The 26,709-nt window shown below is 41.2% G+C and overlaps 1 protein-coding gene across 1 annotated transcript in view; it reads left to right on the forward strand.

Moving 5' to 3' along the window:
• The window catches only part of LGI2 (leucine rich repeat LGI family member 2), a 41,946-nt gene extending 22,393 nt beyond the window's left edge, over positions 1–19,553 (forward strand). The window contains exons 7-8 of the mRNA XM_043973096.1: positions 5,805–5,969; positions 16,122–19,553. Coding sequence (XP_043829031.1) covers positions 5,805–5,969; positions 16,122–16,939 — 983 coding nt within the window. The 3' untranslated portion in view covers positions 16,940–19,553. The remainder of the gene's footprint in view (positions 1–5,804; positions 5,970–16,121) is intronic.
• The last annotated feature ends 7,156 nt before the right edge of the window (positions 19,554–26,709 follow it).

The following is a 26,709-nucleotide window of genomic DNA, read 5'->3' on the forward strand; positions in this document are numbered from 1 at the left end:
ATTTTCTGGATTCCTGTCCAGTTAGAGTTTTTCCTACTGTACCATGTCCCCTGCATTTGTTGTTTCAGGGTCCATTCAATTAAAAAACAAACCAACTACAAAGTGAAAATGATTTCTTAGAATTCGACCTTTGTAAATAGGTGACCACAAAAGCAATGTTTTGGCCTAACGGAAAACCTGGAATTTTAGGAAGATCCTGAAATTCCATCCCCTTCTCCTTGTCATTCATGTCTGGACAGGGCCTTCTGTGGGTACCTGGATCCTTTGAGATTTAATGTGAATGTGCTTTAATTGTTTGCTACTACGGAGACCATATCTTATCTGTCATAACCCATCGACCACTGATGTTTATGACAAATATTCCCTCGCCCCTGCCTCCAGACTTTTTGTCTGACCTCCAGCCATTTCAGCCTCTCCCTCCTTTCCTCATCTTTACTCTTAATCTGAGAGACATGGTCTAAGTAAATTAGTTTGGCCTGGTACACCCTCTCCCTCTTCCTTGTTCACTCCTCTTTTTTTCAATGTATCCAGAAACATGAACAACTTGTCAGCTTTAGAATGTTAGGATTCTAATGTTCTCTTTCTAATGGCCTGAAAAGGTGACGTTTTCCTGAAGCAGAAGGGAGATTTGGGTATCTGAAAAGACTCTATATTAGGGGAGATTCCCAAAGTAGAATCCCATAAAGCATCACCTAAAAAAGTACCAGATCTGAATTCATATGTGCCTTTGGACACTTACTAGCCATATCACCTTGGGCAAGTCACTTAACTTCTGTTTACTTCACTTTCCTCAACTATAAAATAGGGACAATAGTAGTACTTCCGTTTTAGGGCTTTTTTCAGAATCAAATGAGATAATATTTATATAGCACTTAGCAGAGTGCCTGGTTCATAGGAGGAGCTATATAAATGATAGCTATTGTCGTTGAACTGGCGTGAGAATGAGGAGGTAGCTTGGTCCAGAGTGTTTGGCACATGAAATCTGCCCTAAAATTTAAAATGCAGAGGGTAACGGAGGCCTGATGATGGATTTTAAACAATGGCTTTTAATTAATTAACATGAGTTGGGCAGCTGCTGACTGGTTTCGGAGCATGTTGTTTTAAAGCTTACTGATAAAGGGGGGAAAATAGCAATCCTCGACTTTGTTGTTTTCTCTCCTGTAACAGGAACCAACTACCTAGTCTTCAGTTTCTTCCCTCACAATGAAATTGGCACAGAAAAATTATGACCTGCCCAGACCATAGAAAACACTGCATTGTAAAAACTAGGTCAAGAAATGATGAGTTATTGGCTTCCTCTCTTTTGCTCAGACCCTACCTTGCTCCCTCAGTTGCTTTAATAAAGGCTGGAGGAGAAGCTATCTTGAGGAACAATACCAAGAAAAGCAGAAAGCCAAAAACTGGAGTCTATGCTAAGTATTTGGAAAGGGCTCTCTTTTGTAGTATGTAATTTTCCTCCCACATCATACTTTCAGAAGTGGAGCATTTAAGCGTGTTGTCCCTATCTGTCCCTAGGGAGGAGAGAGGTGGGTTATTTTTCCCACTGTCCTATAGCAAAGGGACAGAAACCATTAACGCCACAAGTCACAGCTATGAAGTTTCACCCATGCAGATTGAGCTCACAGCTCCTCCCCCTTCCCCCCCCCACCCCCCATCCCCAGCTTCAGGCTAATTTTAGCTATCTCATAGTATTACCCGTGTAAGGTGAAGTCGCCAGATTCCTTTGCGGGAGTGAATTTTGCATCCTAATTGCCCCGTTGTTTCCCTTGTTTCAGGGGCTAATGAAAATGCAAACAGAAGCGATGCATTAATGTGCAGTTTCTCTCCCAATAGGATCTATATCATGTATAATTTATTTAGTAAGTATGCTATAAATAGCTACGTGAAATTCTGTTGATTCCGGTGGGAGTCAAATTTAAATTGTAACAGCCCCACTGACATCATGAACTTGATCCAACGAGAACAGAAGTGGCAGCTCTGACTCCAGAGAGCCCTATTAATACTTTATCACTTATGAGTTGATGTCATGCCAATATATGCAGTCTTTGAGAGAGTTTCAGGATGAGCATGCTTCTGCTAACTGCTATTTAATGGTAAATGAGGGATTTTATGTAAATGCCTTCAATCCCCCACACACCTTTTCCTTTCATCCTTCCTTTTTGTCTAAATGTCTCCCATTAAGAATTAGACTCACGGTTCCAGCCATTAACTGATTTCGTTATGCCAGATATTCAGTATATAAATAAAGTATATGCAAACACTTTTACAAAAAGCATTCAGCAACAGGAGGGCATAATGGGACCCGTAAAAGGATAGAGTTTCTAGAATTTGTTTTTTTGAATTATCTCCCTCTTTCTGCAGTTATAACTTCTCATTTCATGACTCTTTAAAGACTAAAACTATCGCTGAATTACAAAACCTGACAATTTAAAAGAACCACATATTTAATGGAACGTTAATGTGTCTGAGAATTAAGAGTGCAGTTAGGAGACTAATGTGAACCAGGAAGAGTTGTGAGTTATGGGTGAGATGGGACTTGTTTGGCACTCTTGGCATATTTGGATTATACTTATAAAACAGGAAACCCAATAAAGAAAGTTGAAAGTCATCTCTGTTGTAATTAAAAGAACACAGCTGCATCTTTTGATCCTTCTATATCCTTAGAACAGTGAACATGTAAGCGCTACCAACTCCCCCCCTTCCCCCTTTTTCATTTGTCATCTTTATATTTACAAGAAAATTGGCAAAACCCTGTTCTTCCTTCTCTGTCAGCCCTGTCAGCAAAAGCAGGATGAACCTAGGTGGAGGGAGCTGGGTTTTAGACATTGCTGAAGTGGCTGTAGCAAAGCTACATTGTTTATATTATATAATTATCTGAACTCCAAATTTTATTAGTGTTGTCTTCCTTTCTGTTGATGGACAACTTACTCTAACGTGGTCCTGATCTTTTTTTGTTTGTTTGTTTGTTTCTTCCCACCTCCTGTGTCTAGCCCATCCCAATCATCTCCTGTCTATCATGGATTACAACAATATCTTTTCTGCCCTGCCAGCATCAATTCATTCAGCTGGGGGCTACTGACAGCAACAGCTTTCAGCTGGCTAAAGTGATGACAGGAGCCTCTATTGGCTTTCTTTTAAGAGGTGCCCAAATTTTACTGAGAAATCCTCTGCAAGGAAGTCAACACTCATTAAGCCAACAAGTATTTATTGGGCAGCTAAGTGGTGCAGCAGATAGAGTGCTGGGCTTGGAGTCAGGAATCCTCTTCCTGAGTTCAAATCTGGCATCAGACACTTAATAGTTGTGTCACCCTGGGCAAGTCACATTATCCTGTTTGCCTCAGTTTCCTCATCTGTTAAATGAACTGGAGAAGGAAATGGCAAACCACATCAGTGTCTCTGCCAAAAAAACCTTGAACGGGGCCATGAAAAGACAGAAACCTGATTTATTGAATATGTGCTGGGGGGAGGTGCTAGGAGCACTGAGGGTACAAAGGAAAGTGTCATCCACACACTCAGAAAATGTGGCTGGCAAACAGGACTGGGCTTTCCCCCTCTACCCAACCCAACCGTATCTCTTCAGCTGTTTAATTTCCATTTCCTTCCCTCTTCAACCCTTCTCAATTGTCTCAATCAGTTAACTCCCCCTTCATTTTCTATACCATTCCTTGCATCTTTCCCTTGTCTTTTTTTGGTCATATACAACCTCTCTCTCTCTCTCCCAGTTTCCCACTCTTCCCTAATACCTCCCTCTTCCCTCCAGCTTACCACTCATCAATTGAAGTGACTTCTTTAGTGAGGCAATCCAAGCAAAAATAAATTTAACATGTGTTTATTGCATGCCTACTGTATGCAAGATTGCTATGGGCAATAAAATCATAAAAGCGATTAATGTCTTAAAATATATTCCTATCTACTGGAGGAGATAAGTCATAAACTCATAAAAAGTAATAGATATATTAGCTTAAAACAAAGAGAATATATAATACCCACTCAACAAGTGGCACAGACTATAAGTGCCAGGAGTCTTGAAGTGAGGGAATGCTTGTGTAGGGATGGTCACAGAAAGCTTTATGGAAGATTCAGCTCTTGTGCCAGATCTTAAAAATCAATAAGATTTTGATTTATGGAGAAGTGTGGGAGACAGGAAAGAAGCCCATTCCTGGCATAAATCACTTACCATTATGCCATCAATCTATGATGCTTAAAAGTTAGCCAGTATTTCACTTGAGCCCAGTTGACAGCAGCAGGGTTGGGTGGTGTAATGGATAGAGAACTACCTTTAAATCCAAGAAGCCCTGGGTTCAAGTTCCATCTCTGAGACTAATTGGCTTCCTGACATTGGGCTAGTCACTAGTGCTGCCCCCAGGTAATTCTCTGAGGCTGAAGATTGCAAAGAAACAAATCTGCATCACTGAAGGGAGTTTCCTCACCTGAAAATTTCTTAAATCCAGGTAAATTTTATCCATTTATAATCATAGGATAGTATTTATTATTTTTTATTTTATTGATTGATTGATTGATTTTTTGGTGAGGCAATTGGGGTTAAGTGACTTGCCCATGGTCACACAGCTAGTAAGCGTTAAGTGTCTGAGGTTGGATTTGAACTCAGGTCCTCCAGAATCCAGGGCTGGTGCTCTATCTACTATGCCACCTAGCTGCCCCTAGTATTTATTATTTGATGATTTTGGGGGGAGATTCTTCCAGCCCCAGATTTCTCAGTAACTACTATCCAGCATCACTTAGAAAATATTCACCTAATCTTCACACAGTTAGGCAGTCATGTCAACATTTGAGTGCCATGCTAGGTATCTTTTGTAGAAGGATATGAGGAGGAACATTGAGCTGCCAGCAAATGTATTGAAAATAAAGAGTTTGCTAATGAGATGGTAATGAGAAATAATCACCTGTGGCTTTGCAAATCCCCCAACGTTCCCCCCCCCAAATTCTCTCTAGAATCGTGAAGTCAGTAACCAAATTCAAGTTATCCCTCCCCCCCCCCCCCCCCCCCCCCCCCCCCGCCCCAGGCCTCCCCGCTCCTCATCACAGATTAACCTGCAAGTCCTTAGCTGGGCTCTTGAAGGAGCATAAATAGAAAAGAAATGCTACAGACGCTCCACGGTAGCTACCGATTGCCTGATTCTTATAAGACAGGTCAGGTTTTCCAACCCAAGCTTGACAGCCTCCCTTTTCAGTATTTTCTGTGCTATTGTTTTCACTAATTAGCCACAGTTTTTTTTTTCCATCAGAAGCCTGGGATCTGAGAGAACAGGTATGTCAGGCTGCCTTTCTCAGTTCTTGACTTCACAGAAATGCGTCTGTTGAACAAAAAACAATAGACTGCACCTGAGGCTTGAGGACGTGATTCCATTTCAAATCGGAAGGCTTGGTTAGTGAAACTGACACGATGCGCAAGGTTTACATCAACTTCTCAGCTTGTGTTTCTGACGGGCAGCCTCTGTGGCTCAGAGCCTCTTTCCCACAACTTTAAAAGCTGTTCCTGCCAATTTTATTAGAAAGATTTGAAATCCCTTAACTTACTTCTAAAGCCACTCACCTGGAGGGGAATTTAATAGGAGCAGTAATATAGGCTGCAAATCCTGTGCAAACCACAATCTTTCCAGTATCCCCCACAGTGAATTCTATTTTGATGCTTTTAGTGAGTCTAAACATGTTCTCTTTCCCCTTGTCTCTCCCTCCCCAGTCTGGCAGCACTATTGATAAATGAGGTAGGAGATAAGTGACTGTGGGTACTTCCGGCGGGTGATTTTTTTATGGTCATTTGTTTCTTAAATTTCTGGTTCTAGATTTTGTGGTACATCAGACTTTGCCCTACCAGTCTGTTTCTGTGGATACATTCAACTCGAAGAATGATGTCTTTGTGGCCATTGCACAGCCCAGTATGGAAAACTGTATGGTCTTAGAGTGGGACCACATTGAAATGAATTTCAGAAGCTATGACAATATTACAGGTACGTTTATGGTCCTCATCGGTTTTATCGACTCACATTCAGTATTGTCTAAGGCCTGTGAAAGAAGAAATGCTCTCTGTCATAAAGGGAGATCTTGAATGCTAGACTCCGTAAATCCATCCCAGTGTGTGAGCTACACACATTCTCTCTCTTGCTTCTGCTCTGTGTTGTTCTTTCTGCCTGGAATGACAGAAATATTCTCTGGTGATTTTCATTAAGTGAGGTCGGGGATGGGAGGGTGGGGGAGAAGAAAAGGAAATGTAGAATTTTTTTTTAGAACATTACCAACTGTTATTGGTAGGACATGTGCTTAAATTAAATTCCAGAAGCAGTGATAGGTGATGGAGTCATCCCCAGTCTCTTTACTTGATCCTCTTCCCATAGCTTGGAGGTTTTGGTTTCAGGTTTTGGCTAACTGGGCAGTGCCCAACTGTGCTACACCTAATTGGAGCCAGGCCGATAACCCTTTCCTGACTTGTATCCCCATTTTCCCAGCTGATTTTTGGGAAGCTTCTAGTGATACAAGGTCAGTTAGGGCAAGCCAGGAACCATATCTTTAATACAAATAACTATATAACTATAATATATAACTGTAACTCTCTATAGAGTTATATAGTATATATACTATATATTTTTATATATACAAATGTATACACACAAACATGCATATCTATATATATCTATATATCTATATATATCTATATCTATATCTATATATATATATATATATAATTCTAGAGACTCTTGACTGAGTCTGAGTTGATTGTAGAAACATGGAGAAAGCAGTGGAGAGAGGCAGACATGGAGTTATTCTAGGGATTTCCAGGCCTCATTAGGAGGTAAGGAATGTACTGTACTGGATTAATCCCATATGCTTTTGTGCCTTCTGTCTTGGAGAACATCTGAGCTATTGTTCCAGCAGTCACAGTCTTCTGATCATAGAGTTAATCTAAGCTGGTACAAGATCCCACTATGTGGCTGAGGGTTTTTGTTTCTGTTTTTTTGTAACCTAACATAATGGGTATTATTGCTTCTGGTAAAAATCAACCCACTTACACTCTTCTTTCTCCAAGTCCTGACATAGATCCACTTCCTTTTCCACACTGATGCTCTGGCTATGCCATCACATAATACATGTACTCAGTCACAGAATGCTACAGGTGAAAAGCATCTCAAAGAACACCTAGTCTCAGATCCTCACTGACTCCAGGTACAGCATCTTCCTTCCCCCACCCACACAAGGTCCCTCCCTAACCCTAACCCTAATTTCTCAGCAGGTAAATGGCAGGGCTACTTCTTTTTTTAAACTCTTTTTGGGATGCGGGGCAATGGGGTTAAGTGACTTGCCCAGGGTCACACAACTAGTAAGTGTCAAGTGTCTGAGGCCGGATTTGATCTCAGGTACTCCTGAACCCAGGGCCGGTGCTTTATCCACTGCGCCACCTACACCTAGCTGCCTCAGGGCTACTTCTTTTGATTCCAAGTGTGATTCAGTTACCACTTTACCCCATGGTTTTTCTTCCTGTGGGAAAATGGAGATCCTCTCTACCCTCATAAAATTGTGAAAGGTCACCCTAAGCTGTCTAGAAATAGAGGCAGATCCCTTAGCATCCAGGTTCCCTGATCCTGACCCAATCACCTAAATTAGACTTCCTAAAATTGCTTGGCAGTCTGTTGAGTGGTTCCATGCAATGGGGATTTAGTCTTGTTTAGGCAGCTAACGTTTTTTGGAGCCCCTCTCCTAAGGAGTTCCCTTTCCTGAGCTGAGCTAAGTTTCTGTGGAGCTGCCTTTTTTTTCTTTTTCTTTTTTTTTGCATTGCCTGTGGCGATGTCACTGTGCTCAGCTGATTTCAATTAGACCCTTCACTAAAGCTGGGTGAATGATTTGGCATGCTGGCTTCTTAAAAGGCCACAGTGATTTTGAAACAGCACCAACATATGTTATATATAAAGTTAATCATTTAACAGTCATGAGAAAACAAGTTTCTTCACACTGTCACTCTCCCTAAGGTGGCTGAACTTAATTCTCCCCACTCCCCAAGATGGTTTATGCTCCCCCTCCCAATTGCGAAGCAACTGAATTCATATCACTTTGAGTTTTGAGAACTATTAAAAAGTTCCTCTACTGTAAAATATCATTTTAGAGACCTCCCATCAATAGGGCATGTGAAGTGTTGTTTTCTAAGTTGTGGGATGCATTTGCAATGGTCTCTTCATACATTCTTAAGTAGCCCCCTCTTTATGTCCAAGGAAAAGCATTTTGGAAGAAAAGCACTGGCTAAGGGTATAAATCTGTAATCATATAATGGAATGAAATCCACTAGTCCGAATGGGAATTGAAATGATGACCTTGGAGTCCCTATCACAGGTTACTAACCAACTGAGGTAACTAATTCTAGTGATGAAAGGAGAAGTGATACAATTTATTTATAACACATTTGAAACCCATGGTGTACAGCCTTTCTAAATGGGATATTTAAGCTTATTTCGTTAGGTTGTCAGGTAGAGTGTTGGACTTGGAGTTAAGTAGACCTGAATGTGAACCCTGCCTTAGACACTATCTGTGTGATCCTGGGCAAGTCACTTAACTTCTCCCATCTTCAGATTCCTCATTCATAAAATGGAACTAAGAATAGCTACATCTTCCACAGGATTATTGTGAAGATCAAAGGAGATTTATATATGTATGTGTATGTGTCTATATGCTGTATACATATATTAATATACATGTATATGGAGCCCTTTGCAAATTTTCATAAAGACTAGCTATATTATGATGATGAAAGGTTGAACTGGATGGTCTCTGAGGTTCCTTCCTGCACTAGATCTATGATTTTATTACTGTAATTGTTATATTATGATTATGGTACTATGGAGCCCATATTAATTTTATTTAGGACCCCTGTTTATGAAGTAAGATATTTTTTAAAAACTAATTATCTAATTTTAGATAAGTATACCTTGAGGCTATGTGCTATAGTACGGAATGGACTGGTCAGGGTTATTCTGTTCAGTCAGTGCTTCGGCATGGTCTTCTTTTAATGCCTTCATTTATATCAGTCATTTCTCAATATCCTCCTTTCCCCATCTCTCTCTCTCTCTCTCTCTCTCTCTCTCTCTCTCTCTCTCTCTCTCTCTCTCTTTCACACACACACACACACACACACACACACACTCTGACCCTGCTTTTGCAACAAAGAAAAGAGTTGGACAAAACTGACAAAGCAACTCTGTATGATGATATACCCAGCACTCCATCCCTCAGTTCCCTATCTATGCACTGTGCCACCTAGCTGCCCCTATCTCTACCAAGAAGAAAGAGTATATATATGCATGTGTGTGTGTGTGTGTGTGTGTATATATATATACACACACACACACATAAACACCCTATATATTTGTGTATACACATACACATATTTGTATACACATACATAATACACATTTAATTATCTATTCTCTAGAACAGTTCAGCTGAGCTCAGCATCCTTTTGTGTTAATTTCATATACATTATCTTAATCATTGTATATGCTGTTTTCTCAGTTCTTCACTCTATGCCTTCATACAATTCTTTCCACATTTTTCTGAATTTCTTATAGTCATTGTTTCTTTTGGCACAGTAATATTCCATTACCTTCGCACACTATAATTTGTTCTACCATTCATTCTCCAGTTGAAGAATACTTAAGTTGTTTTCAGGGTTGGGTTTTTCTGTTTCTTTTTTTGCTACCACAGAGTTATTTTATTTGGCACTGACTTTTCTTGGTAATCTTGAGTATATGACTCATCTTTTAAAAATCTGCTTCAGTTTCTCATCTAGGAGATCGTGTGTGTGTTTGTGTGTGTGTAAACTTACATACATACACACATATCCATGTGACAAAAAAAATTCCTGGCCCAAACCCACTAATTTCAAAATATATTTTATACGATAAAACAGTACTGTACAATACTCAGGAAAATTGCTTTTAGGAAATTTGACTTGTGATTTACAAAACCCTTTCCTCTCAATAACCCTAGAAAGAGCATATTGGAAATAGTATTAGTTCCATTTTAGAGATAAAGAATCTGAGGCCCAGAAAAGTAAACTGACTTGCTTACTATGACATAGTTTATAAGGGGCACACCTGGGATTAAAACTCTCATCATCTGACTCCAAGACCAGATCTATTGGGACTAATTAAATATTTTGGATGTTCCTTTGGACTTCATTGATAATATGCCAGAATCTTTTTTGGAAGATTGGAATAAGTTGATCCCAACTTTCATGCCCCTGGGGCCAGAGTTGCTAGTTTATCTCTTCCAGTATTCCTAATGGGATCTGCTGTTTCTCATAAAATTGAGCAATCTCCTTGGTTTTGTTTTTTTTCTTATTTCTTATTAGTGGGATAGTGTTCAATAATTATAATTTTATGAGCTTTCTTGATAATTAATAAGAAAATGGCTACTAACATGAGTACTATGAAGAAGCAAAGAAGTCTATATTATTTTCCTATGAGGGGAATTTCATAAAAACATAGAATCTTATATCTGAATGTCCATTTAATCCAACAAACATTTGTTAAGTGCATACTGTGGACAAGGCACTGTGCTAGTTCCAGGGGAAGATGTTCCCTGCCCTTGTGAGGCTTATAGTCTTATAGAGAGATATGACAAAATCACAGATAATTATAATTCAAAAGAATAGCATTCTATCTTTAATGCATTTAGAAGGTATCTGAGGGTCAAGGACCAATAGAAGGAAAGGGAAGGGGAAGAGAATGAGCATTTATATAGTACTTACTATGTTCCAGGCACTAGGCTACTCACTTTACAAATATCTTGTTTTATCCTCATCACAATCCTGCAAGGTAAATAATTGGAAGGAAACAGGATGGCTTCATGAAGTAATTGACCTCTGAGTTGGGTTTTAAAGAATGGGTAATAATAGAAGCTACCATTTATGTAGTGCTCTAAGATTTGTAAGGCATTTGATAAACATCTCATTTTATCCACACAACAACACTGGGAGGTAGGTGCCATTCTTATTTCCATTTTACAAATGAGTAAGCAAGGGCAGGTAAAGGTTAAGTAATTTTTCCAGGGCTATACAGATAGTAAATGTCTGAGGTTGGATTGGAACTCAAGTCTTCCTGACTCCAGGTCTACTGCTCTATCCATTGCCCCTAGCTAGGTAGGAATTAAATAAACAAAAGAAGGCTATTTCAAGTGTAGGGAACTGTGTGAGTGAAGATACAAAGGTGAAAAAAAGTTTAGGGCACATTTGAGGAACAGAAAATGGTTTGGTTTGGTTGAAGTATAGGATAAGTGAAGGGAATTAAGTAACATAAGATAAAATTGGAAAATTAGGGTGGGACCAGATTGTGAATAACTTTGAATGGCAAGCAGAGAAATTTGAACTTTACCTGGTAGACAGTAAGAAACTACCAAGCTTTTTTTCCCCTTCTTTTTTTTAAGCAAATGAGTGATATGAACAGAACTATCTGTTAAAAAAGATGGTTCTGTCAGCAGTAGGAAGGACTGATTAGAGAAACAGAGAATAGATTCAGGAATATTTGTTAGAATTCTGCAGATCAGGTGAGAGGTAATAGGATTGTAGTAGGGAGACAATGATAGTGAATACAGAGGGGGTGAATTGGAGAACTTTTATGGAGAAAGGCTCCCTAGGTCTTAATAATTTATGGTATTACCAGTCTAGCCAATAGAGTGGTGAGGGAGAGAAAAGACTCAAAGATAGCAACAAAATTTTGAGCTGAATGATGGTTACCAGAGGTAGAAAATAGTGATGTCAGAGGAGGAGCAGGTTCACAGAGAAACACAATAAACTTGGTTTGGAGTATATTGAGTTAGAAGTGCTGGTGTGACATCTAGGTTGAGATGCCATACTGGTGTTTAGAGATGTTCCTGTCTGGAGCTGAAAGAGATCTTTTTTTTGGGGGGGGGGGGCAATGAGGGTTAAGTGACTTGCCCAGGGTCACACAGCTAGTAAGTGTCAAATGTCTGAGGCCAGATTCAAATTCAGGTCCTCCTGAATCCAGGGCCGGTGCTTTATCCACTGTGCCACTTTGCTGCCCCTGAAAGAGATCTTAAATACTCTTGTCCAACTCTCTCGTTTTGTAGAATTCTTTTAGGACAAGTAGCAGGATCTTAGAGTTACAATGAGCAACCCTTCTTGCTAGCATTTCAGGTTAGGAGATGCCTAGGAATTTCTCAGGAATGAACTGGCTTCGTAGCAGATGCAGGGACATCAGGGCTCCCAGAGAATGTCATTTCACCCCCTCAGGAAGAAGGGCTGCTAATTAGCCTAATCTCACAATATTGAGAGGTCTGCAAGAGACACATCCTGATGCTCCAAAGATGCCATTTCAAATAAGGCTCCTATGTTTGTTGTCAGGCCATCTGGTCTCTTAGTGCTGAACTAACATTCCTGGAAACAGTGGCTCCATTCTGAAAATGCAAATTCAGCACACTCTAGGGCAGGTGGTTCTAATGAGAAAAGCTGGCTGTCCTAAGAACTTAAACTAATAAATTTTAAAAGTGCAAGAAGCAAAAAGGAAGAGGTGGTATGGACAAGTGACCAGAGCTTGTCACTGCCCCCTTTTCAGTTCTGTTAAACATGTAGAGATCTGAGGACTTATATAGGAATTATATTTATTGTTACCTGTCCCTTCTTTACCACCTCTGGTGAAGCAAAGTCTGTACAGTTTGTACTATTGCAGCCGTTCCCTATTTGAGGAGGCAGAAATCAATTCCCCACCTATTTTGCTAAGTGTTTCCTTTTTAAATTTTTCTTCCATTATGTGTTCCAAAGGGATCAGGGATGAGACCATACTGTGGATAGTGCTTACTTCCACTTATTTTTCAGGATTATACTTCATGATTGAATTCCTCATGTGATATTCTCTAGGCTTTTCAAAAGAACAGAAAGTACTCTGGAAGTCACATAGCCCTCACAGGAAACAAAGAGAAGGATCTGGGAATGGACAAGAGAACCCTGTCCAGGGTCCTGTTTTGCCTTTCCTGGTGCAAAGGAGAAACATCTGAACTTTTCTATAATATTATCTGCATTTCTTCAAATGTTTTATAAATATCACTGAACCCAAGGGTCACTTGGGTCATGGGGGCAGTATAATGGGTGGTGAAGAGTATGGCTTTCCATCCGTGGGGATAAACTGCAGTTGATAAAGCACAAAACAGCAGTAGTGAAGACAATGAGAAATGAATGCTCCTTAAAAAAAGGAGCAACTAATAAGTTTCTGAAAACAAAGGAGGTAAAAGTGAGCCAGTCTCTCCTCCCTAAGCAGTGCTGGTGCTTATGATCACCTCACTGGCTATGGGCTGATCCCTGCCCTTTGGGAGTCCCCATCCCCCATACTTGATGTGCTGACAACAGGAGCTCCAGCTGAGCTTCAATGACTCTGATGGGGTTCTCAGCTCCTTTTGCATAGGACTCAAATGAAGTCAGGCAAATTTGCATCTTTGCCAGACCTTATTTACCTATAATGTCCACGTTATTCCTAGACATTATTCACCTATGGTGCATTCTCTGGCTTCATTACTCCGTCTGCCTGTGTGGTGCCCACATTTTCTGCATATCAAGTTGGTGACAATTTTGTTTGTGTTTTTGAAATGAGTTATTTTGAAAAGATGTTCAAGTTCACCTTCATTATTGACTCCCCACCCCCACTCCCAGACTGCAGAAAAACAGCAGCACTTTCCATTGGCAGGAAGGACTTCAAGAAAGGCAGAGAGGAAATATACTAATGAGGATTATAGGATCTAGTTAACTGAGTTCTCAGTTCAAATCTCTTCAACCAAAGCAAATCTCAGTGGATAAATGGGGTAACTACCCTGATTTTTAAAAAAATACCTTCTTTTTTTTCTTCCTTTTTTTGGTGAGGCAATTGAGGTTAAGTGACTTGCCCAGGATCACACAGCTAGTAAGTGTTAAGTGTCTGAGGTCAGATTTGAACTCAGGTCCTCCTGAATCCAGGACTGCTGCTCAATCCACTGGGCCACCTAGCTGCCCCCCTGATTTAAAAAAAAAATTCAGTTCATCTTCCCTATATCTTTACATGTTTCCACCTTCTCTGACTTCTCTAGCCTTTTCTAATTATTTTCCTTCTTTCATTTAACACTTTAAAATAGGAGTGTGTGTGTTTTGTGTGTGTGTTATGGACCCTTTTGGCAGTCTGGAGATGCCTGTGGACCCCTTCTCTGAATAATATTTTTAGCACATAAAATACACAGTATTACAAAGTAAACCAATTATGTTGAAATACATTTATCAAAATAATATGTATTTTAAAAAAACCCAAGAAGTTCACAGATAAGAACTCCTGCCTTAAAGTGAAAGTAGCTGGGATTGCTGATGACTCCACAAAATTAGTATTTTTCTGGGAGAAGCTGGAGAAAGCAGCTCTCCACTTGGTTAAATGCTGGCTCAGGTCGTCCCTCTGATCAGCTGAGCCTGGCACTTCTGCCTGCTGCTTCTGCACTACGGAAACTTAGGTCAAGCAGGTTGTTGAATTAAGGCAAAGCAAAATAGAAGAGTAAAAGAAAAGACTATTAAGGAACGCTCCTAGGAAGTAACACCACCAGGCCTGGCTTGGGGTGGGGGGCGGTAGGGGGTGGGAGGAGGGGTAGCCAAAAGGAGAAGTCAAGGAAGAGTTCCTACAACTTCTAAGAAGAAAGCTCACTTTTGTCCAAATTGCCCAGGGAATTGAGGAAAACATACTCATTGAATTTCCTAGATCAAAAGTCAGCAACTTCTCAGAAGACAGCTGCTGCTTTGCTTACTAAACACAGGTCTGGAAGGTGGAAGTAACCCTGGGATGGAAGTAGGGGTATGATTAGGAGTCAGTGGTGACCCAGAGTAGGTGGCAACCACCAATCTGCCCCGGAAAATCATCTCATATGCCATCCTGTTGTGCTGTAGGTTGTCAGTGTTTGATGTAAATAGTTCAGATCATTTGTTCATTCATTCATTCATTCATTCATTCATTCATTCATTCATTCATTCACAATTAGTAGAAACAAGCCTCTTTCCAGACAATAGAGACCTAGGTTTGAATCCCACCTCTATCACTTCCTAGCTAGGCCTGACTACATAAAAAAGTCATAAAATTCTCTTACCACTCTCAACATCCTCATCTGTAATGTAGAGAGAATTCCCATAATAACTAACTCGCGGCATTTAGGGGAGGAACAAATGAGAGAACATATCTAAAGTGCTTTGTAAGCTATAAAATTTACAATGTTTCATAGATAAGTAATCTCTTATCACATATCAATCCATTCATTCAACAATTATGGCACTGAAGGGTCAAGACCAAGGTAGTTTTTTAAAAAGACATTAAGAGTAGCTTTTGGGTTGCAGCTAGGTGGCTCAGTGGATAAAGCACCAGCCCTGGATTCAGGAGGACGTGAATTCAAATCCAGCCTCAGACACTTGACACTTACTAGCTGTGTGACCTTGGAAAAGTCAGTTAACCTTCATTGCCCCGCAAAAAAAGGCCAAAACCCCCCCAAAAAACCCCAAACCCAAAACAGAAAAAAACAAAAAAGAGTAGCTTTTGGGAGCGGGGAGGAAGAGAGAATTTTTTCATTTATTAGGGTAGTTAACACAATTTTCCACTTTGATTTTCTTTGGTGAGACTTGTACTGAGGACTCAAGTATCTCTAAACCCACTGGTTCTTTTTGCTCCCCTTTCTGCATCTTTACAAGCAAAACCAAATCCTGCTATCCAATACCAAATATAGCTGGGTCTTCTTTCACTGCCACAGTCTTCTGTGAGTGAAGATAAAGGAACAACATAAAAACCATTCATTTAATTTTAATGGATAAGTTTTACTAATGTGTTCTTTTCCTCTGAGGGACCTCAAAGTATTTGTTTGTTTGTTTTGGTTTTTGGTGAGGCAATTGGGATTAAGTGATTTGCCCAGGGTCACACAGCTAATAAGTGTCAAGTGTCTGAGACCACATTCGAACTCAGGTCCTCCTGACTCCAGGGCCAGTGCTCTATCCACTGCACCACCTAGATGCCCCTACCTCAAAGTATTTGAAAAAAGAATTCGTGTGGCTATCTCAGGTGATGCCATTGGACTGTAGCCGCACTAACATCCGTCTTTCCTTTTGTCTTGGAGAACAGGTCAGTCCATAGTGGGATGTAAAGCAATCCTGATCGAAGACCAGGTCTTTGTGGTGGTGGCACAGCTTTTTGGTGGCTCGCACATATACAAGTATGATGAGAGCTGGAGCAAGTTTGTCAAATTCCAAGACATTGAAGTTTCCCGGATTTCAAAGCCCAACGACATAGAGCTGTTTCAGATCGACGATGAAAGGTTCTTTGTCATTGCAGATAGCTCCAAAGCTGGTTTGTCGACCGTTTATAAATGGAATAGCAAAGGATTCTACTCTTACCAATCTCTGCATGAATGGTTCAGGGACACAGATGCTGAGTTTGTTGACATAGATGGAAAATCCCATTTAATTCTTTCCAGTCGTTCACAGGTCCCTATCATACTGCAGTGGAATAAAAGTTCTAAGAAGTTTGTCCCACATGGTGACATTCCCAATATGGAGGATGTATTGGCCGTGAAGAGCTTTAGAATGCAGAACAGCCTATACATTTCCCTTACTCGCTTCATTGGGGACTCCAGAGTCATGAAATGGAATAGTAAGCAGTTTGTGGAGATCCAGGCTCTCCCATCCCGAGGGGCCATGACCCTACAGCCCTTTTCCTTTAAGGATAATCACTACCTAGCACTGGGAAGTGACTACACCTTCTCCCAAATTTACCAGTGGGATAAGGAGAAGCAGATCTTCCAAAAGTTTAAGGAGATCTATGTGCAGGCACCTCGCTCATTCACGGCCGTATCCACAGATAGACGAGATTTTTTTTTCGCTTCTAGTTTCAAAGGAAAAACACAAATATTTGAACATATAATTGTGGATTTGAGCTTGTGAAGGCATAAGGAGTGAGTTTACCATACAGTGACATTGGCTCTTAAGAGAGAAAGAGAAGAACAGAGCCACAGCTCTGACCGGGGAAGTGGTTAGAGGTTTTCAGAATTTGTAGAACTCACATTTTTAATCAGGGATTGCATTTACTTGGCTAACTGCATGACATGTCCACTCTCATTTTAAAAGATATTTGAAAGCCTGTAATTATTGAGAAAAGCTTGCAGCCTATTAGTATTAACTCTTACCATCAAGAAAGGAAATGTGATATTTTTTTTTTAAATAAAGGAGGAGAAAATTGGATCATAATGGGACAGCTCTGATAACTAAATGAAAAATTGGGGAACTCTCCATTTCACCTTAGTGATTGTTTCAGTAAGAATGCTTAAAGCAAAAGTCAGCCAAAACATTTGCTGATGATTCATATAAAATCTTATAATGTCAACACTCAGCAAAGATATTTTGGGCCATCTTGGCTTCCCCAAATCAACGTCCAGCCTTCTTTTGTCCTTCTTTGAATAAAACAAAGGATATTGTTTCAATTCACACTGATGTGACATACTAGGAAGGGTAACTCTATAGTATTTGAAATTTTTTGTGTGTCTACTACTCAAGGAAAAATCATCAACATCTCAGAGCCCTGGATGTGTTAGAGGCTTGGCAGGAACACCAAGGTTCTTTCAGCCTTCCATTAGAGCTTCACAATTGGCCTGGATAGAGACCAGAAGTATTTAGTGGTAGCTTGTGAGAGCTAAAATGGTTGAATTTAGCTAAGTTCCTAGTATCCACTCACCCCAAATCTTCCCTTGAGTTTGTTGGGTAACCCAACTGACAGGCCAAAGATGAAATGATGCCATATATGTGGCCCTCAGAGAGATGAATTCTGGGGGAGGGGGGCAGGCACCTCCATCCACTGCTGGTAATCATTCTATAGATTTTTTCTAAAAGAGATTTGTCCTAAGAGAATCACGTTAAATGATAGGGGATCCTCCATGAAAGACAGCTTGCTTAGAAAGTCACAGACAGTGCAGTCCTTTGTTTTTTGCATGTTCCCCTTTCCCCCTACCAGATGATATACCCCTCTAATATATGTATGCATATCCACATGTATCTATAGTTCTGCTTGGAGTTTGATGCTGCTGCTGTTAGCAATACAGTGAGCTGCTGACTCATCTTTTCTGCTTCTCTCCACCCCCACGGGTCCCTGACATAAGGTGCTGCAAGTGCCAGACTGGGAAAGTCCCAGATCCCCTCAACAAGCAGAGTTCTTTCCTGGCTTAGTATTAGCAATGCTTAATAACTACGATCACAACAACCAACTTATGGGGTTAAAGAGTGCCCAGAGGCTTATCCCCCTCCAGTTCAGGGAGGAGAGAATGGAGCACGGGGCCCTTAGGCTTATCACAAGGGACTGTATATTGAGCCAGATGAGCTGAGTCATAGAGACCAGTTCCATGCTTCACAGGACCAAGTTGTCCCCGATCAAAATAAGCCTTTTTGGACTCATAATGAAGTTTTTCTTTTCTATCCTCTGGTCCCAGTTTTGTGGAGGATTCTCATTGGATGCTCTGCATGGTTAATGGCATTTACGACTCTAGTTTTCTTTGAAATATATCAGGCAAGATTTTTAAAAGACTGCCTATATAAAGGGAAACCAACCACCTCTGTTCCAGCCATGAAGTTAGTACAATATTATTGCACTAGGTTTTTTTTTAAGTCCATTTGCCAAGTCATGGGTAGGTAGCAACTTAGCTACAAATATGAGTGTTTACTGCCTATAAACAGTGATCTGTAGGCAGCAGCCCTTAGGAGGGTGATGCCATGATGTTCTAGCAGCACCCTTGGGTGCACTAGGAGACTGCAGGCAAAGAGTTTCTAGCCCAGAAGATGAGTGGATCTAATGAACCAGCCCACATATAACCAGAAGTGTTACCACTTTGACATTTATTTCCAGCCGAGCACTAAATTAATGCACAAGAAGTCCGCTTTCATTTTTTCCCCTAAGCATATTTTAGATTTCTTATTTCACCGATTAAGTTTTATCTTCTGTGTTTTATTTGAATTGATGACACAAGCCCCAGAAGTTTCCTTGTCTCCCTTGACCCTGGGAGGTAGGAGCACCTGGGTCACTCTTCAGCTCTCTCACTAGCTGTAAAGATGGCTAGTGGATACTTCTTAATTCTGGGTACCAATCAGTCCAGCTCACGTAGCAAACCAGGCAAGTAGAAAGGCAATGTTTTTTTTTTTTAAAGACTCCATGCCCCAGCTCACTCACTCCAATATTTTGTATTCCAGCTGCTAATTATGGGCACACCTGTAGAGGCATCATCTCATAGCATGCCTCAACTGACTGATTTCCCACTTCCCTTTCTGACAGCAGAAAATAGGAGTCTCAATGTGCCACTCAATGTGGATCACCAAGAATGAAAGAAGTACTGATTTTCTTGACAGCAGATGAGCATTAGTGAGTAAGGGGAAATATTTGTAAGTCAAGTAGATGACAGAGTAGATAGAGCACTGGACTTGTGATTAAGAAGAGAAAGATAAGTTCAAAATCCTGCCTAAGATACTTCCTAGCTGTATGACCCTGGGCAAATCACTTACCTTCTCTCAGCCTCAGTTACCTCATCTGTAAAATGAGGATAATAAGACAGTTTCCTCATTTGTAAAATGGGAATAATAAGAACACCTACCTCACAGGGTTGTTGTGAGGATCAAATGAGCTAATTTGTAAAGTGCTTTGCAAACCTGAAAGTGTTCTGTAAATACTAGCTATTATCATTATTTTAAAAGTATGTGATAGAAGATATAAAAAAGCAAACTCCCCTTTAGCTCCAATTCATTTTGGGGGGGCTGGGGTGGTTTGTTTTTAAGAGAGATCAAGATACTATGGACTTTTGATATATTGAGCTCCTTGGGGAAATAATTTGCCTAATCATTACCTTTAAGAAGCAGGAAAAGTTCTAGCAGCCATTGGTTAAAGCCTTATTCTGTGGATGACTCTTTCTGCAGGAGACTCTTTTTCCATAAGCAACTCACAGAACACCAAAAGGCCAGAGAAATATTTGAGCCCATGCCCTGTTGGACATCAGCTTTATTAGTGACTGTGCCTGTCTCCAGGCCAAGACCTCTGATCTCTCTTTGCTCACATCCTAGGCCTCAATTTTCTCTTGGTCCTGACTTTTTATTCTGAGGCCCTCTGTGCAACTGGTTGAAGTAGGCCACTTCCCTTAAATCCTGGAGGGATTTTTAAAACCTCAAGGGGTAGAGGATGAATGCCAGGTAAAAAACCATTCATTTGAATTCTTCCATGTCTTTGTTCTCTGGGGATGCAAATAATAATAATAATAATAATGCCTTTCCAACAATACCTCCTACTCATTCAGAGTTCTTTTACCTACTTTATCTCATGTGATATTCATCAGGTTTTTTTTTTCTTCAGTTTAGATGGGAGTAGATATCGCTGTCTCTGTTTTACAGGTGAAGAAACATAAAGGACAGGGATGACATAGAATCATTAATTCATAGGATCATAGACAGAGCTAGAAGGCACCTTAGAAAGCCCAACCACCTTATTTTACAGATGAGGAAACTGAGGTGCAGAGAAGTTAAGTGACTTCCCCAGGGTCACACAGCTACTAAGTGTCTGAAGTGTGATCTGAACCCAGGTCTTTTGCTTCCCAAGTCCAGAGATATAAAAGGACCTTTGTGATCTTGGGCAAATCACTTCCTCACTCAAGCCCTTGATTTTTTTTATTTGTAAAACAAGGGGATTGAACTAGATGATCTTCCCATTTCTCCTATGCCTTTGGAGATTACCTAATCCATTCCTTCATTTTTATGGTGAGGAAACAAAGGTAAGTGACTTGCCACCCTGCTCCCGCCCTGCCCTGACATTGCCATTTATCGAGAAGCTGGAAATGGAACCCTGAACTCTTTGGGGGGGGGCAGGGCAATGAGGGTTTAAGTAATTTACCCAGGGTCACACAGCTAGGAAGTGTCAAGTGTCTGAGGCCAGATTTGAATTTAGGTCCTCCTGAATCCAGGGCTGGTGCTTTATCCACTACATGACCTAGGTCCCCCCAGGACCCTAAACTCTTGCCAGCACTTGCTCATTCCTCTGTACAGACTGTTTTTTGTGTATTTTTTTTCTTCTGTCCTGGAGGCAGCAGCAACACCTCTGGAAGTGACACCAAGAGATTAACAAAGCCTCCAAGTTCTGGAGGGAAATGGTGCCAAGTAGTGAGCAGTGTCAAAGTCTTCCAGAAGTTCCTTCTACTTTTTTCCTTTTCTTCTTTCTTTCTTTCTTCCTTCCTTCCTTCCTTCCTTCCTTCCTTCCTTCCTTCCTTCCTTCCTTCCTTCCTTCCTTCCTTCCTTCCTTCCTTCCTTCCTTCCTTTCTCTTTTTGCTGGGCAATGAGGGTTAAGTGACTTGCCCAGGGTCACACAGCTAGCAAGTGTCAAGTGTCTGAGGCTAGATTTGAACTCAGGTCCTCCTAAATCCAGGGCCGGTGCTTTATCCCCTGCGCCACCTAGCTGCCCTCCTTCTACTTTCTAAAGAGCATGTCTGCCTCACCAACCCTTTCTTCTTGAAAGAGGAGAGAAAAGAAACAAAGTACTGAGTGCCGAGGCCGGTGGGGCACTCGATGCAGTCAGATGGAAAGGGCTTTCTGGGGGGGAAATGGAAAAAACCACTCAGGAGCAATGAGGGCGATAGAGAATGGCTCCCAGGCTGTCGTCACTCTTGGGGAATAGGGCAGTAGAAAAGACACCGTGGTGTTCTCCTGTGGAGTGAGAGACTGTTTATTTTTAGGCAAGAAATCAGCGTGGGATGCTAGAGGTTTGGCTGCTAGGAACAGTCACGATGGAAATTTCTTCCACTGTGGGTATCACGAAAGAGAACTGAAAGTCTTTAGAAGGGGAGTTTATTGACATACCCTCTAAAGAAAATCATGTTAGCAAGGGAAATGGACTCTTCTGTTGTGAGATCAGCGTCCCCCACCCCCACCCCCAACACTGGCAGCTTCTGGAGAGCTTGGAAGAATGATGACTGAATGGAGATTTCAGCCGAACAGTACAAAGAAAAGATGGAGGTGTTAATAGAAGGAGCCCGATGGTGCAGAATATGGGAGGATATTAAGGAGAATGGGAGCCAGGGGGAGCTCCAGGAGGCTGGAGAAGGTGGGAGGCAGGGAAAAAAGAGGGGGAACACACAGCATTAGGGAACGAAAGGTTTTCCTTTGCCTGTCAGAGACTGTCAGAATTGCCTAGGAGAGAGCTGGTCAAGAAGGTAGCATCTCAGTTATTAATGTAGAGAAGCAGCCTAAGCGAGACCAAGAAGATACAATGTTAAAAGGGGGGGGGGATTCCATTGTAAAGTTCATAATCCAGATGGAATTATTAGCTTTTCCCTCTGTTCATGAGAATAACCCCATCCTGTTTCTATGGCTTGTTAGAGCATAATCTAACTCTTTTCTAGTAGTAAACTATGCATCCCTTATCAGTGTCCTTTGACTATCAGGAATGTATCAGGACTGTGATAAAATAGGCCAATATGCCATTTGGTACCGTTTTTATGTATTTTATGTATTTTAAATGCATAACTTAGGTACGATAACAGTAGTTTATATATGAAAGTACATTTTACAGGATGCAGTCTACAATGAATGCATTTTAAGGTTGTATCAATTTAGCCCTTTTTGGTAAATAGATTCAATGAATTATCTGCCTCTTAAATCCATGTACCCTTAAAAACAGGAATAAAAAGTAGCACATGATTAACCTGGTTTTTGCTTACTGGTCTAATTGGATATAAAGGTGAAGACACACCCTAAGAGGATGTGACAAATAAGGAAAGCGTTTCCACTGAAATCCACCTCAGTTCTGCAGGGTCTGACTGGTTTAGAGTTGAGAGGGATATTAAAGATCATCCATTTTAGCCTCATTCTACAGATAAGGAAACTGAGGTTTCGAGAAGGTGAGGGATTTGTCCCAAGTTAAACAGTGAATGATAAAAAGGGTTCAGGAGTCCATTAGCCTTTTGAAGCTTAGTCTTTCTTTTATTTTTTTAATCATTCATTCATTCATTTATCTGTATGTTTACTTATTTTTGCTGGGCAATGAGGGTTAAGTGACTTGCCCAGGGTCACGCAGCTAGTAAGTGTTAAGTGTCTGAGGCCAGATTTGAACTCAGGTCCTCCTGAATCCAGGGCCAGTGCTTTATCAACTGTGCCACCTACCTGCCCCCAGTCCTTCTTTTATAGTGACTTCAGAGCCATCTTGAGAAAAACACCATGGTATGGCACAGGGGGATCAAACTCAACTAGAAATAGGGCCACTGAACCATACAGAAAGATACCTGTGCTGCATTAGAAAACCACAAATGGATAGCATCTGTGTTCTGTTGCATGTATTATCCTATATTTTATTTAATTTCTTAAATACTTCCCAAATACATTTTTTGAGGCAATTGGGGTTAAGTGATTTGCCCAGGGTCACACAGCTAGTATTAAGTTTCTGAGGTCAGATTTGAACTCAGGTCCTCCTGAATCCAGGGCCATTACTCTATCCACTGCACCACCTAGCTGCGCCCCCCAATTACATTTTTTTTTTGTTTTTTGTGGGGCAATGAGGGTTAAGTGACTTGCCCAGAGTCACACAGCTAGTAAGTGTCAAGTGTCTGAGGCAGGATTTGAACTCAGGTCCTCCTGAATTCAGGGCCGGTGCTTTATCCACTGTGCCACCTAGCTGCCCCCCCAATTACATTTTAATTTGGTTCCCTTCCTCTCTTCTGAACACTCTCTAGAGCCAGTATAGTGGACTGCAGTGCTGTATTTGAAGTTAGGAAGACCTGAGTTCAAATTCTGTCTCTGATACCTATTAGCTGTGTGACAAAAGGCAAGTGACTCAACCACTCTGACCCTTAGTTTCTTCCTCTATAGAAAGGAGATTATAGTAATATTGGTAGTACTTATTACACAGGGTTGTTATTGAGGCTCAGTGCTACCTCTGGAGTTATATAAAAAATGTAAAGTTTTACATAAATATCAGTATTCTTCCTCCACCTGGAAACAGAGACTTCCTTTCAATCCGTTCATTGCAGTTTTCAATTTCCAGCAGTGCTTGAGCTGAGGCTATAGAAGGTGTCTTTCAAAGTTCTCCAGTCCCTCGAGGAAGGGGACCCCAGACTCAGAAGATGGGCACAGACACTAGATCAGTTTGGATGGTTTGATTCTGCCTGCTTTTGTTATCTCTCAGTAGAGGGAAGGAACTGCATTTGCAGCACTTTAAGAAGCGTCTCGGGCTCTGCCATCTATATTTTTTGGTTTATCTTGCTGGTCAACAGAAAGAAAGGCCGGGAAATAAATCGGCAATTATTTATCCCTCATCCATTCAGCAAACTCACACGTAAGATTTACTATGTGCTTTCCTCCCAATAACCCTCTAAAATTGGTGGTGCAAATAATAATCACCGTTTTACAGATGAGGAAACAGGGTTAGAGGTTGTTAACTTTGCCGGAGTTTTTTCTAGAATGGTTTTCTGTGTAAAGTAGTAGCCATCAGGCTTAGGTTAGCTATTTCCCCCCCCTCAAATTAATGAAAACGCATTTATAAAGCACTTACTGTATATAGCCAAGAGACTCATGGCATGGTGGATAGAGAACTGGGCCTCCAAGGTAAGACTACTTGGGTTCAAGGCCTATCTCTGATTTGAAGTTGCTCTGTGACCCTGCCTGGGCAAATCACTTAACCTCTTACCACTAGAGCCCAATAGGGTCAAATTCAAATAGAAATGGCTCCCTGAAGATGCATATTGACTTGGAAAACCACAAATTATCATTATCTGAGTTGTGTTTTTCTTTATTTTGTTAAAGATTTCCCAATTACATTTTAAGCATTCCCTCCTCAGGGGAGTTTTGTAGCCCCTGAAGTTGACACCTGGGCTCTAGGCAATTCCTTAATGCTGGAAGAGAAGCTACTGCCTTTCTGTGGTGCAGAGTGGGAACACTCACCTTGCAAATGAAATCAGAGGCCTACCCTCTAATGTACTATGTGCCAGGCACTGTGCTAAGGTGCTGTGGGGTTAAGGGGCGGGTAACAGGAGGGTGCAATCAAAAACAAGCAAAGTCAGTTCTTGCCCACAAAGAACATATCCTGATAGGGAAGACAACACACTGGGGAGTGGTGGCTAGGGAGGAGTGATGGAGAGGGGAGTCAGATCAGTGATTGGATTAATAGGACAATTGATTGAGAAGTCCTTGCCAAGAATGTGGAGATTTGGGGGGAGGGGGGATTGTGGGGGAGGGAGGAGAAGAGCATGTCCCTGGTAGCATGGCATAGATATATCAGGAAAGTGGCTGGATGGGTCTTAGACCAAGCAAATTAAGGTGAAATTGGGGGCGGCTAGGTGGCACAGTGGATAAAGCACTGGCCCTGGAGTCAGAAGTACCTGAGTTCAAATCTGGACTCAGACACTTGACACTTACTAGCTGTGTGACCCTGGGCAAGTCACTTAACCCCCATTGCCCTGCAAAAAAAAAGAAAAAGAAAAAAAAAGTTAAGGTGAAATAATAGAAGCTAGGGAACACTAAGGAAATGCTTAAAATACTAAAACAAACAAACAAAAACCCTTAAGCACATATTAAGATAAACTTAAAAGGTGAAACACTATGTGTGACTCCCAAGTTATACTTGGCAAAATCAAGGCTTTCTCAATTCTTTTAGCCATAGGGGAATCATATCAAAGATCACATCCTCATCTTCCAATAAGCTGTGTGGATGCAGGAATTGTTTCTCACTGGGCAACCAGCACTCAACCAGCTTGTTGGATTGGCTTGGAAAAGAAGAGAACAAAGCTCTATGAGATCAAATGAAGAAACCAGACATTGTGGGGGATAGAAGTAAGTCATAAAGAAAGTAATTACATCAAATAGGGGAAATGTCATTTGAACCAGTAAAAGGTAAGGATAGAGGAACCTTCCTTCCCTCCCTCCCTCCCTCCCTCCTTCCTTCCTGCCTTCCTTCCTTCCTTCCCTCCTTCCTCCCTTCCTTCCTGCCTTCCTTCCTTCCTATTTGGAATACCAGGAATCAAGATGTGGACCCAGGGGTCCTGTCCTGGGTTTGAATTTCAAATCTGCTACTAAGTATAAGTGTGATCTTGGGAATCATAGAATCATAGATTTAGAGGTGAAAAGGACCTTAGAAGTTGTTTAACTCAACCACTTCATTTTACAAATGAAAAAACTGAGGCTGAAAGGATTGAGTGACTTGTCCGGGGTCACACACCTACTGAATGTCACGGTCAGGATTTCAATCCAGAACTTTTTGATTTCTCAGTCCAGCCACTCCCAGCCCAATTTCTAAGATCCCTTCCATCTCCTCCATCCTATGAGTTCTGCTCTAACCTGAGGCAATCCTGGGAATGGGGGGGGGGAATGGTGTTGGTGAGTGGCAGCAGTGTAGTACATAGAGCAGGTTACTGCCTGGGGATATTGACTCAATGCAAGATCAGTGACAGTTTGCCATGTTGACTAGAGTCTTCACAGTTATTCTGACTTTTTTTTTTTTTTTGCGGGGCAATGGGGGTTAAGTGACTTGCCCAGGGTCACACAGCTAGTAAGTATCAAGTGTCTGAGGCCGGACTTGAACTCAGGTACTCCTGAATCCAGGGCCTTAGCCGCCCCCTTCACAGTTATTCTGAACATTCAACACCCTCACCAGCTTGCAGACCAAACAAGAAGAATGAGCAAGTGGCTACAGATTCTTCAAGGAGTCAGGG

The sequence above is a fragment of the Dromiciops gliroides genome, chromosome 6, assembly GCF_019393635.1.
Source record: "Dromiciops gliroides isolate mDroGli1 chromosome 6, mDroGli1.pri, whole genome shotgun sequence".
NCBI lineage: Eukaryota > Metazoa > Chordata > Mammalia > Microbiotheria > Microbiotheriidae > Dromiciops > Dromiciops gliroides.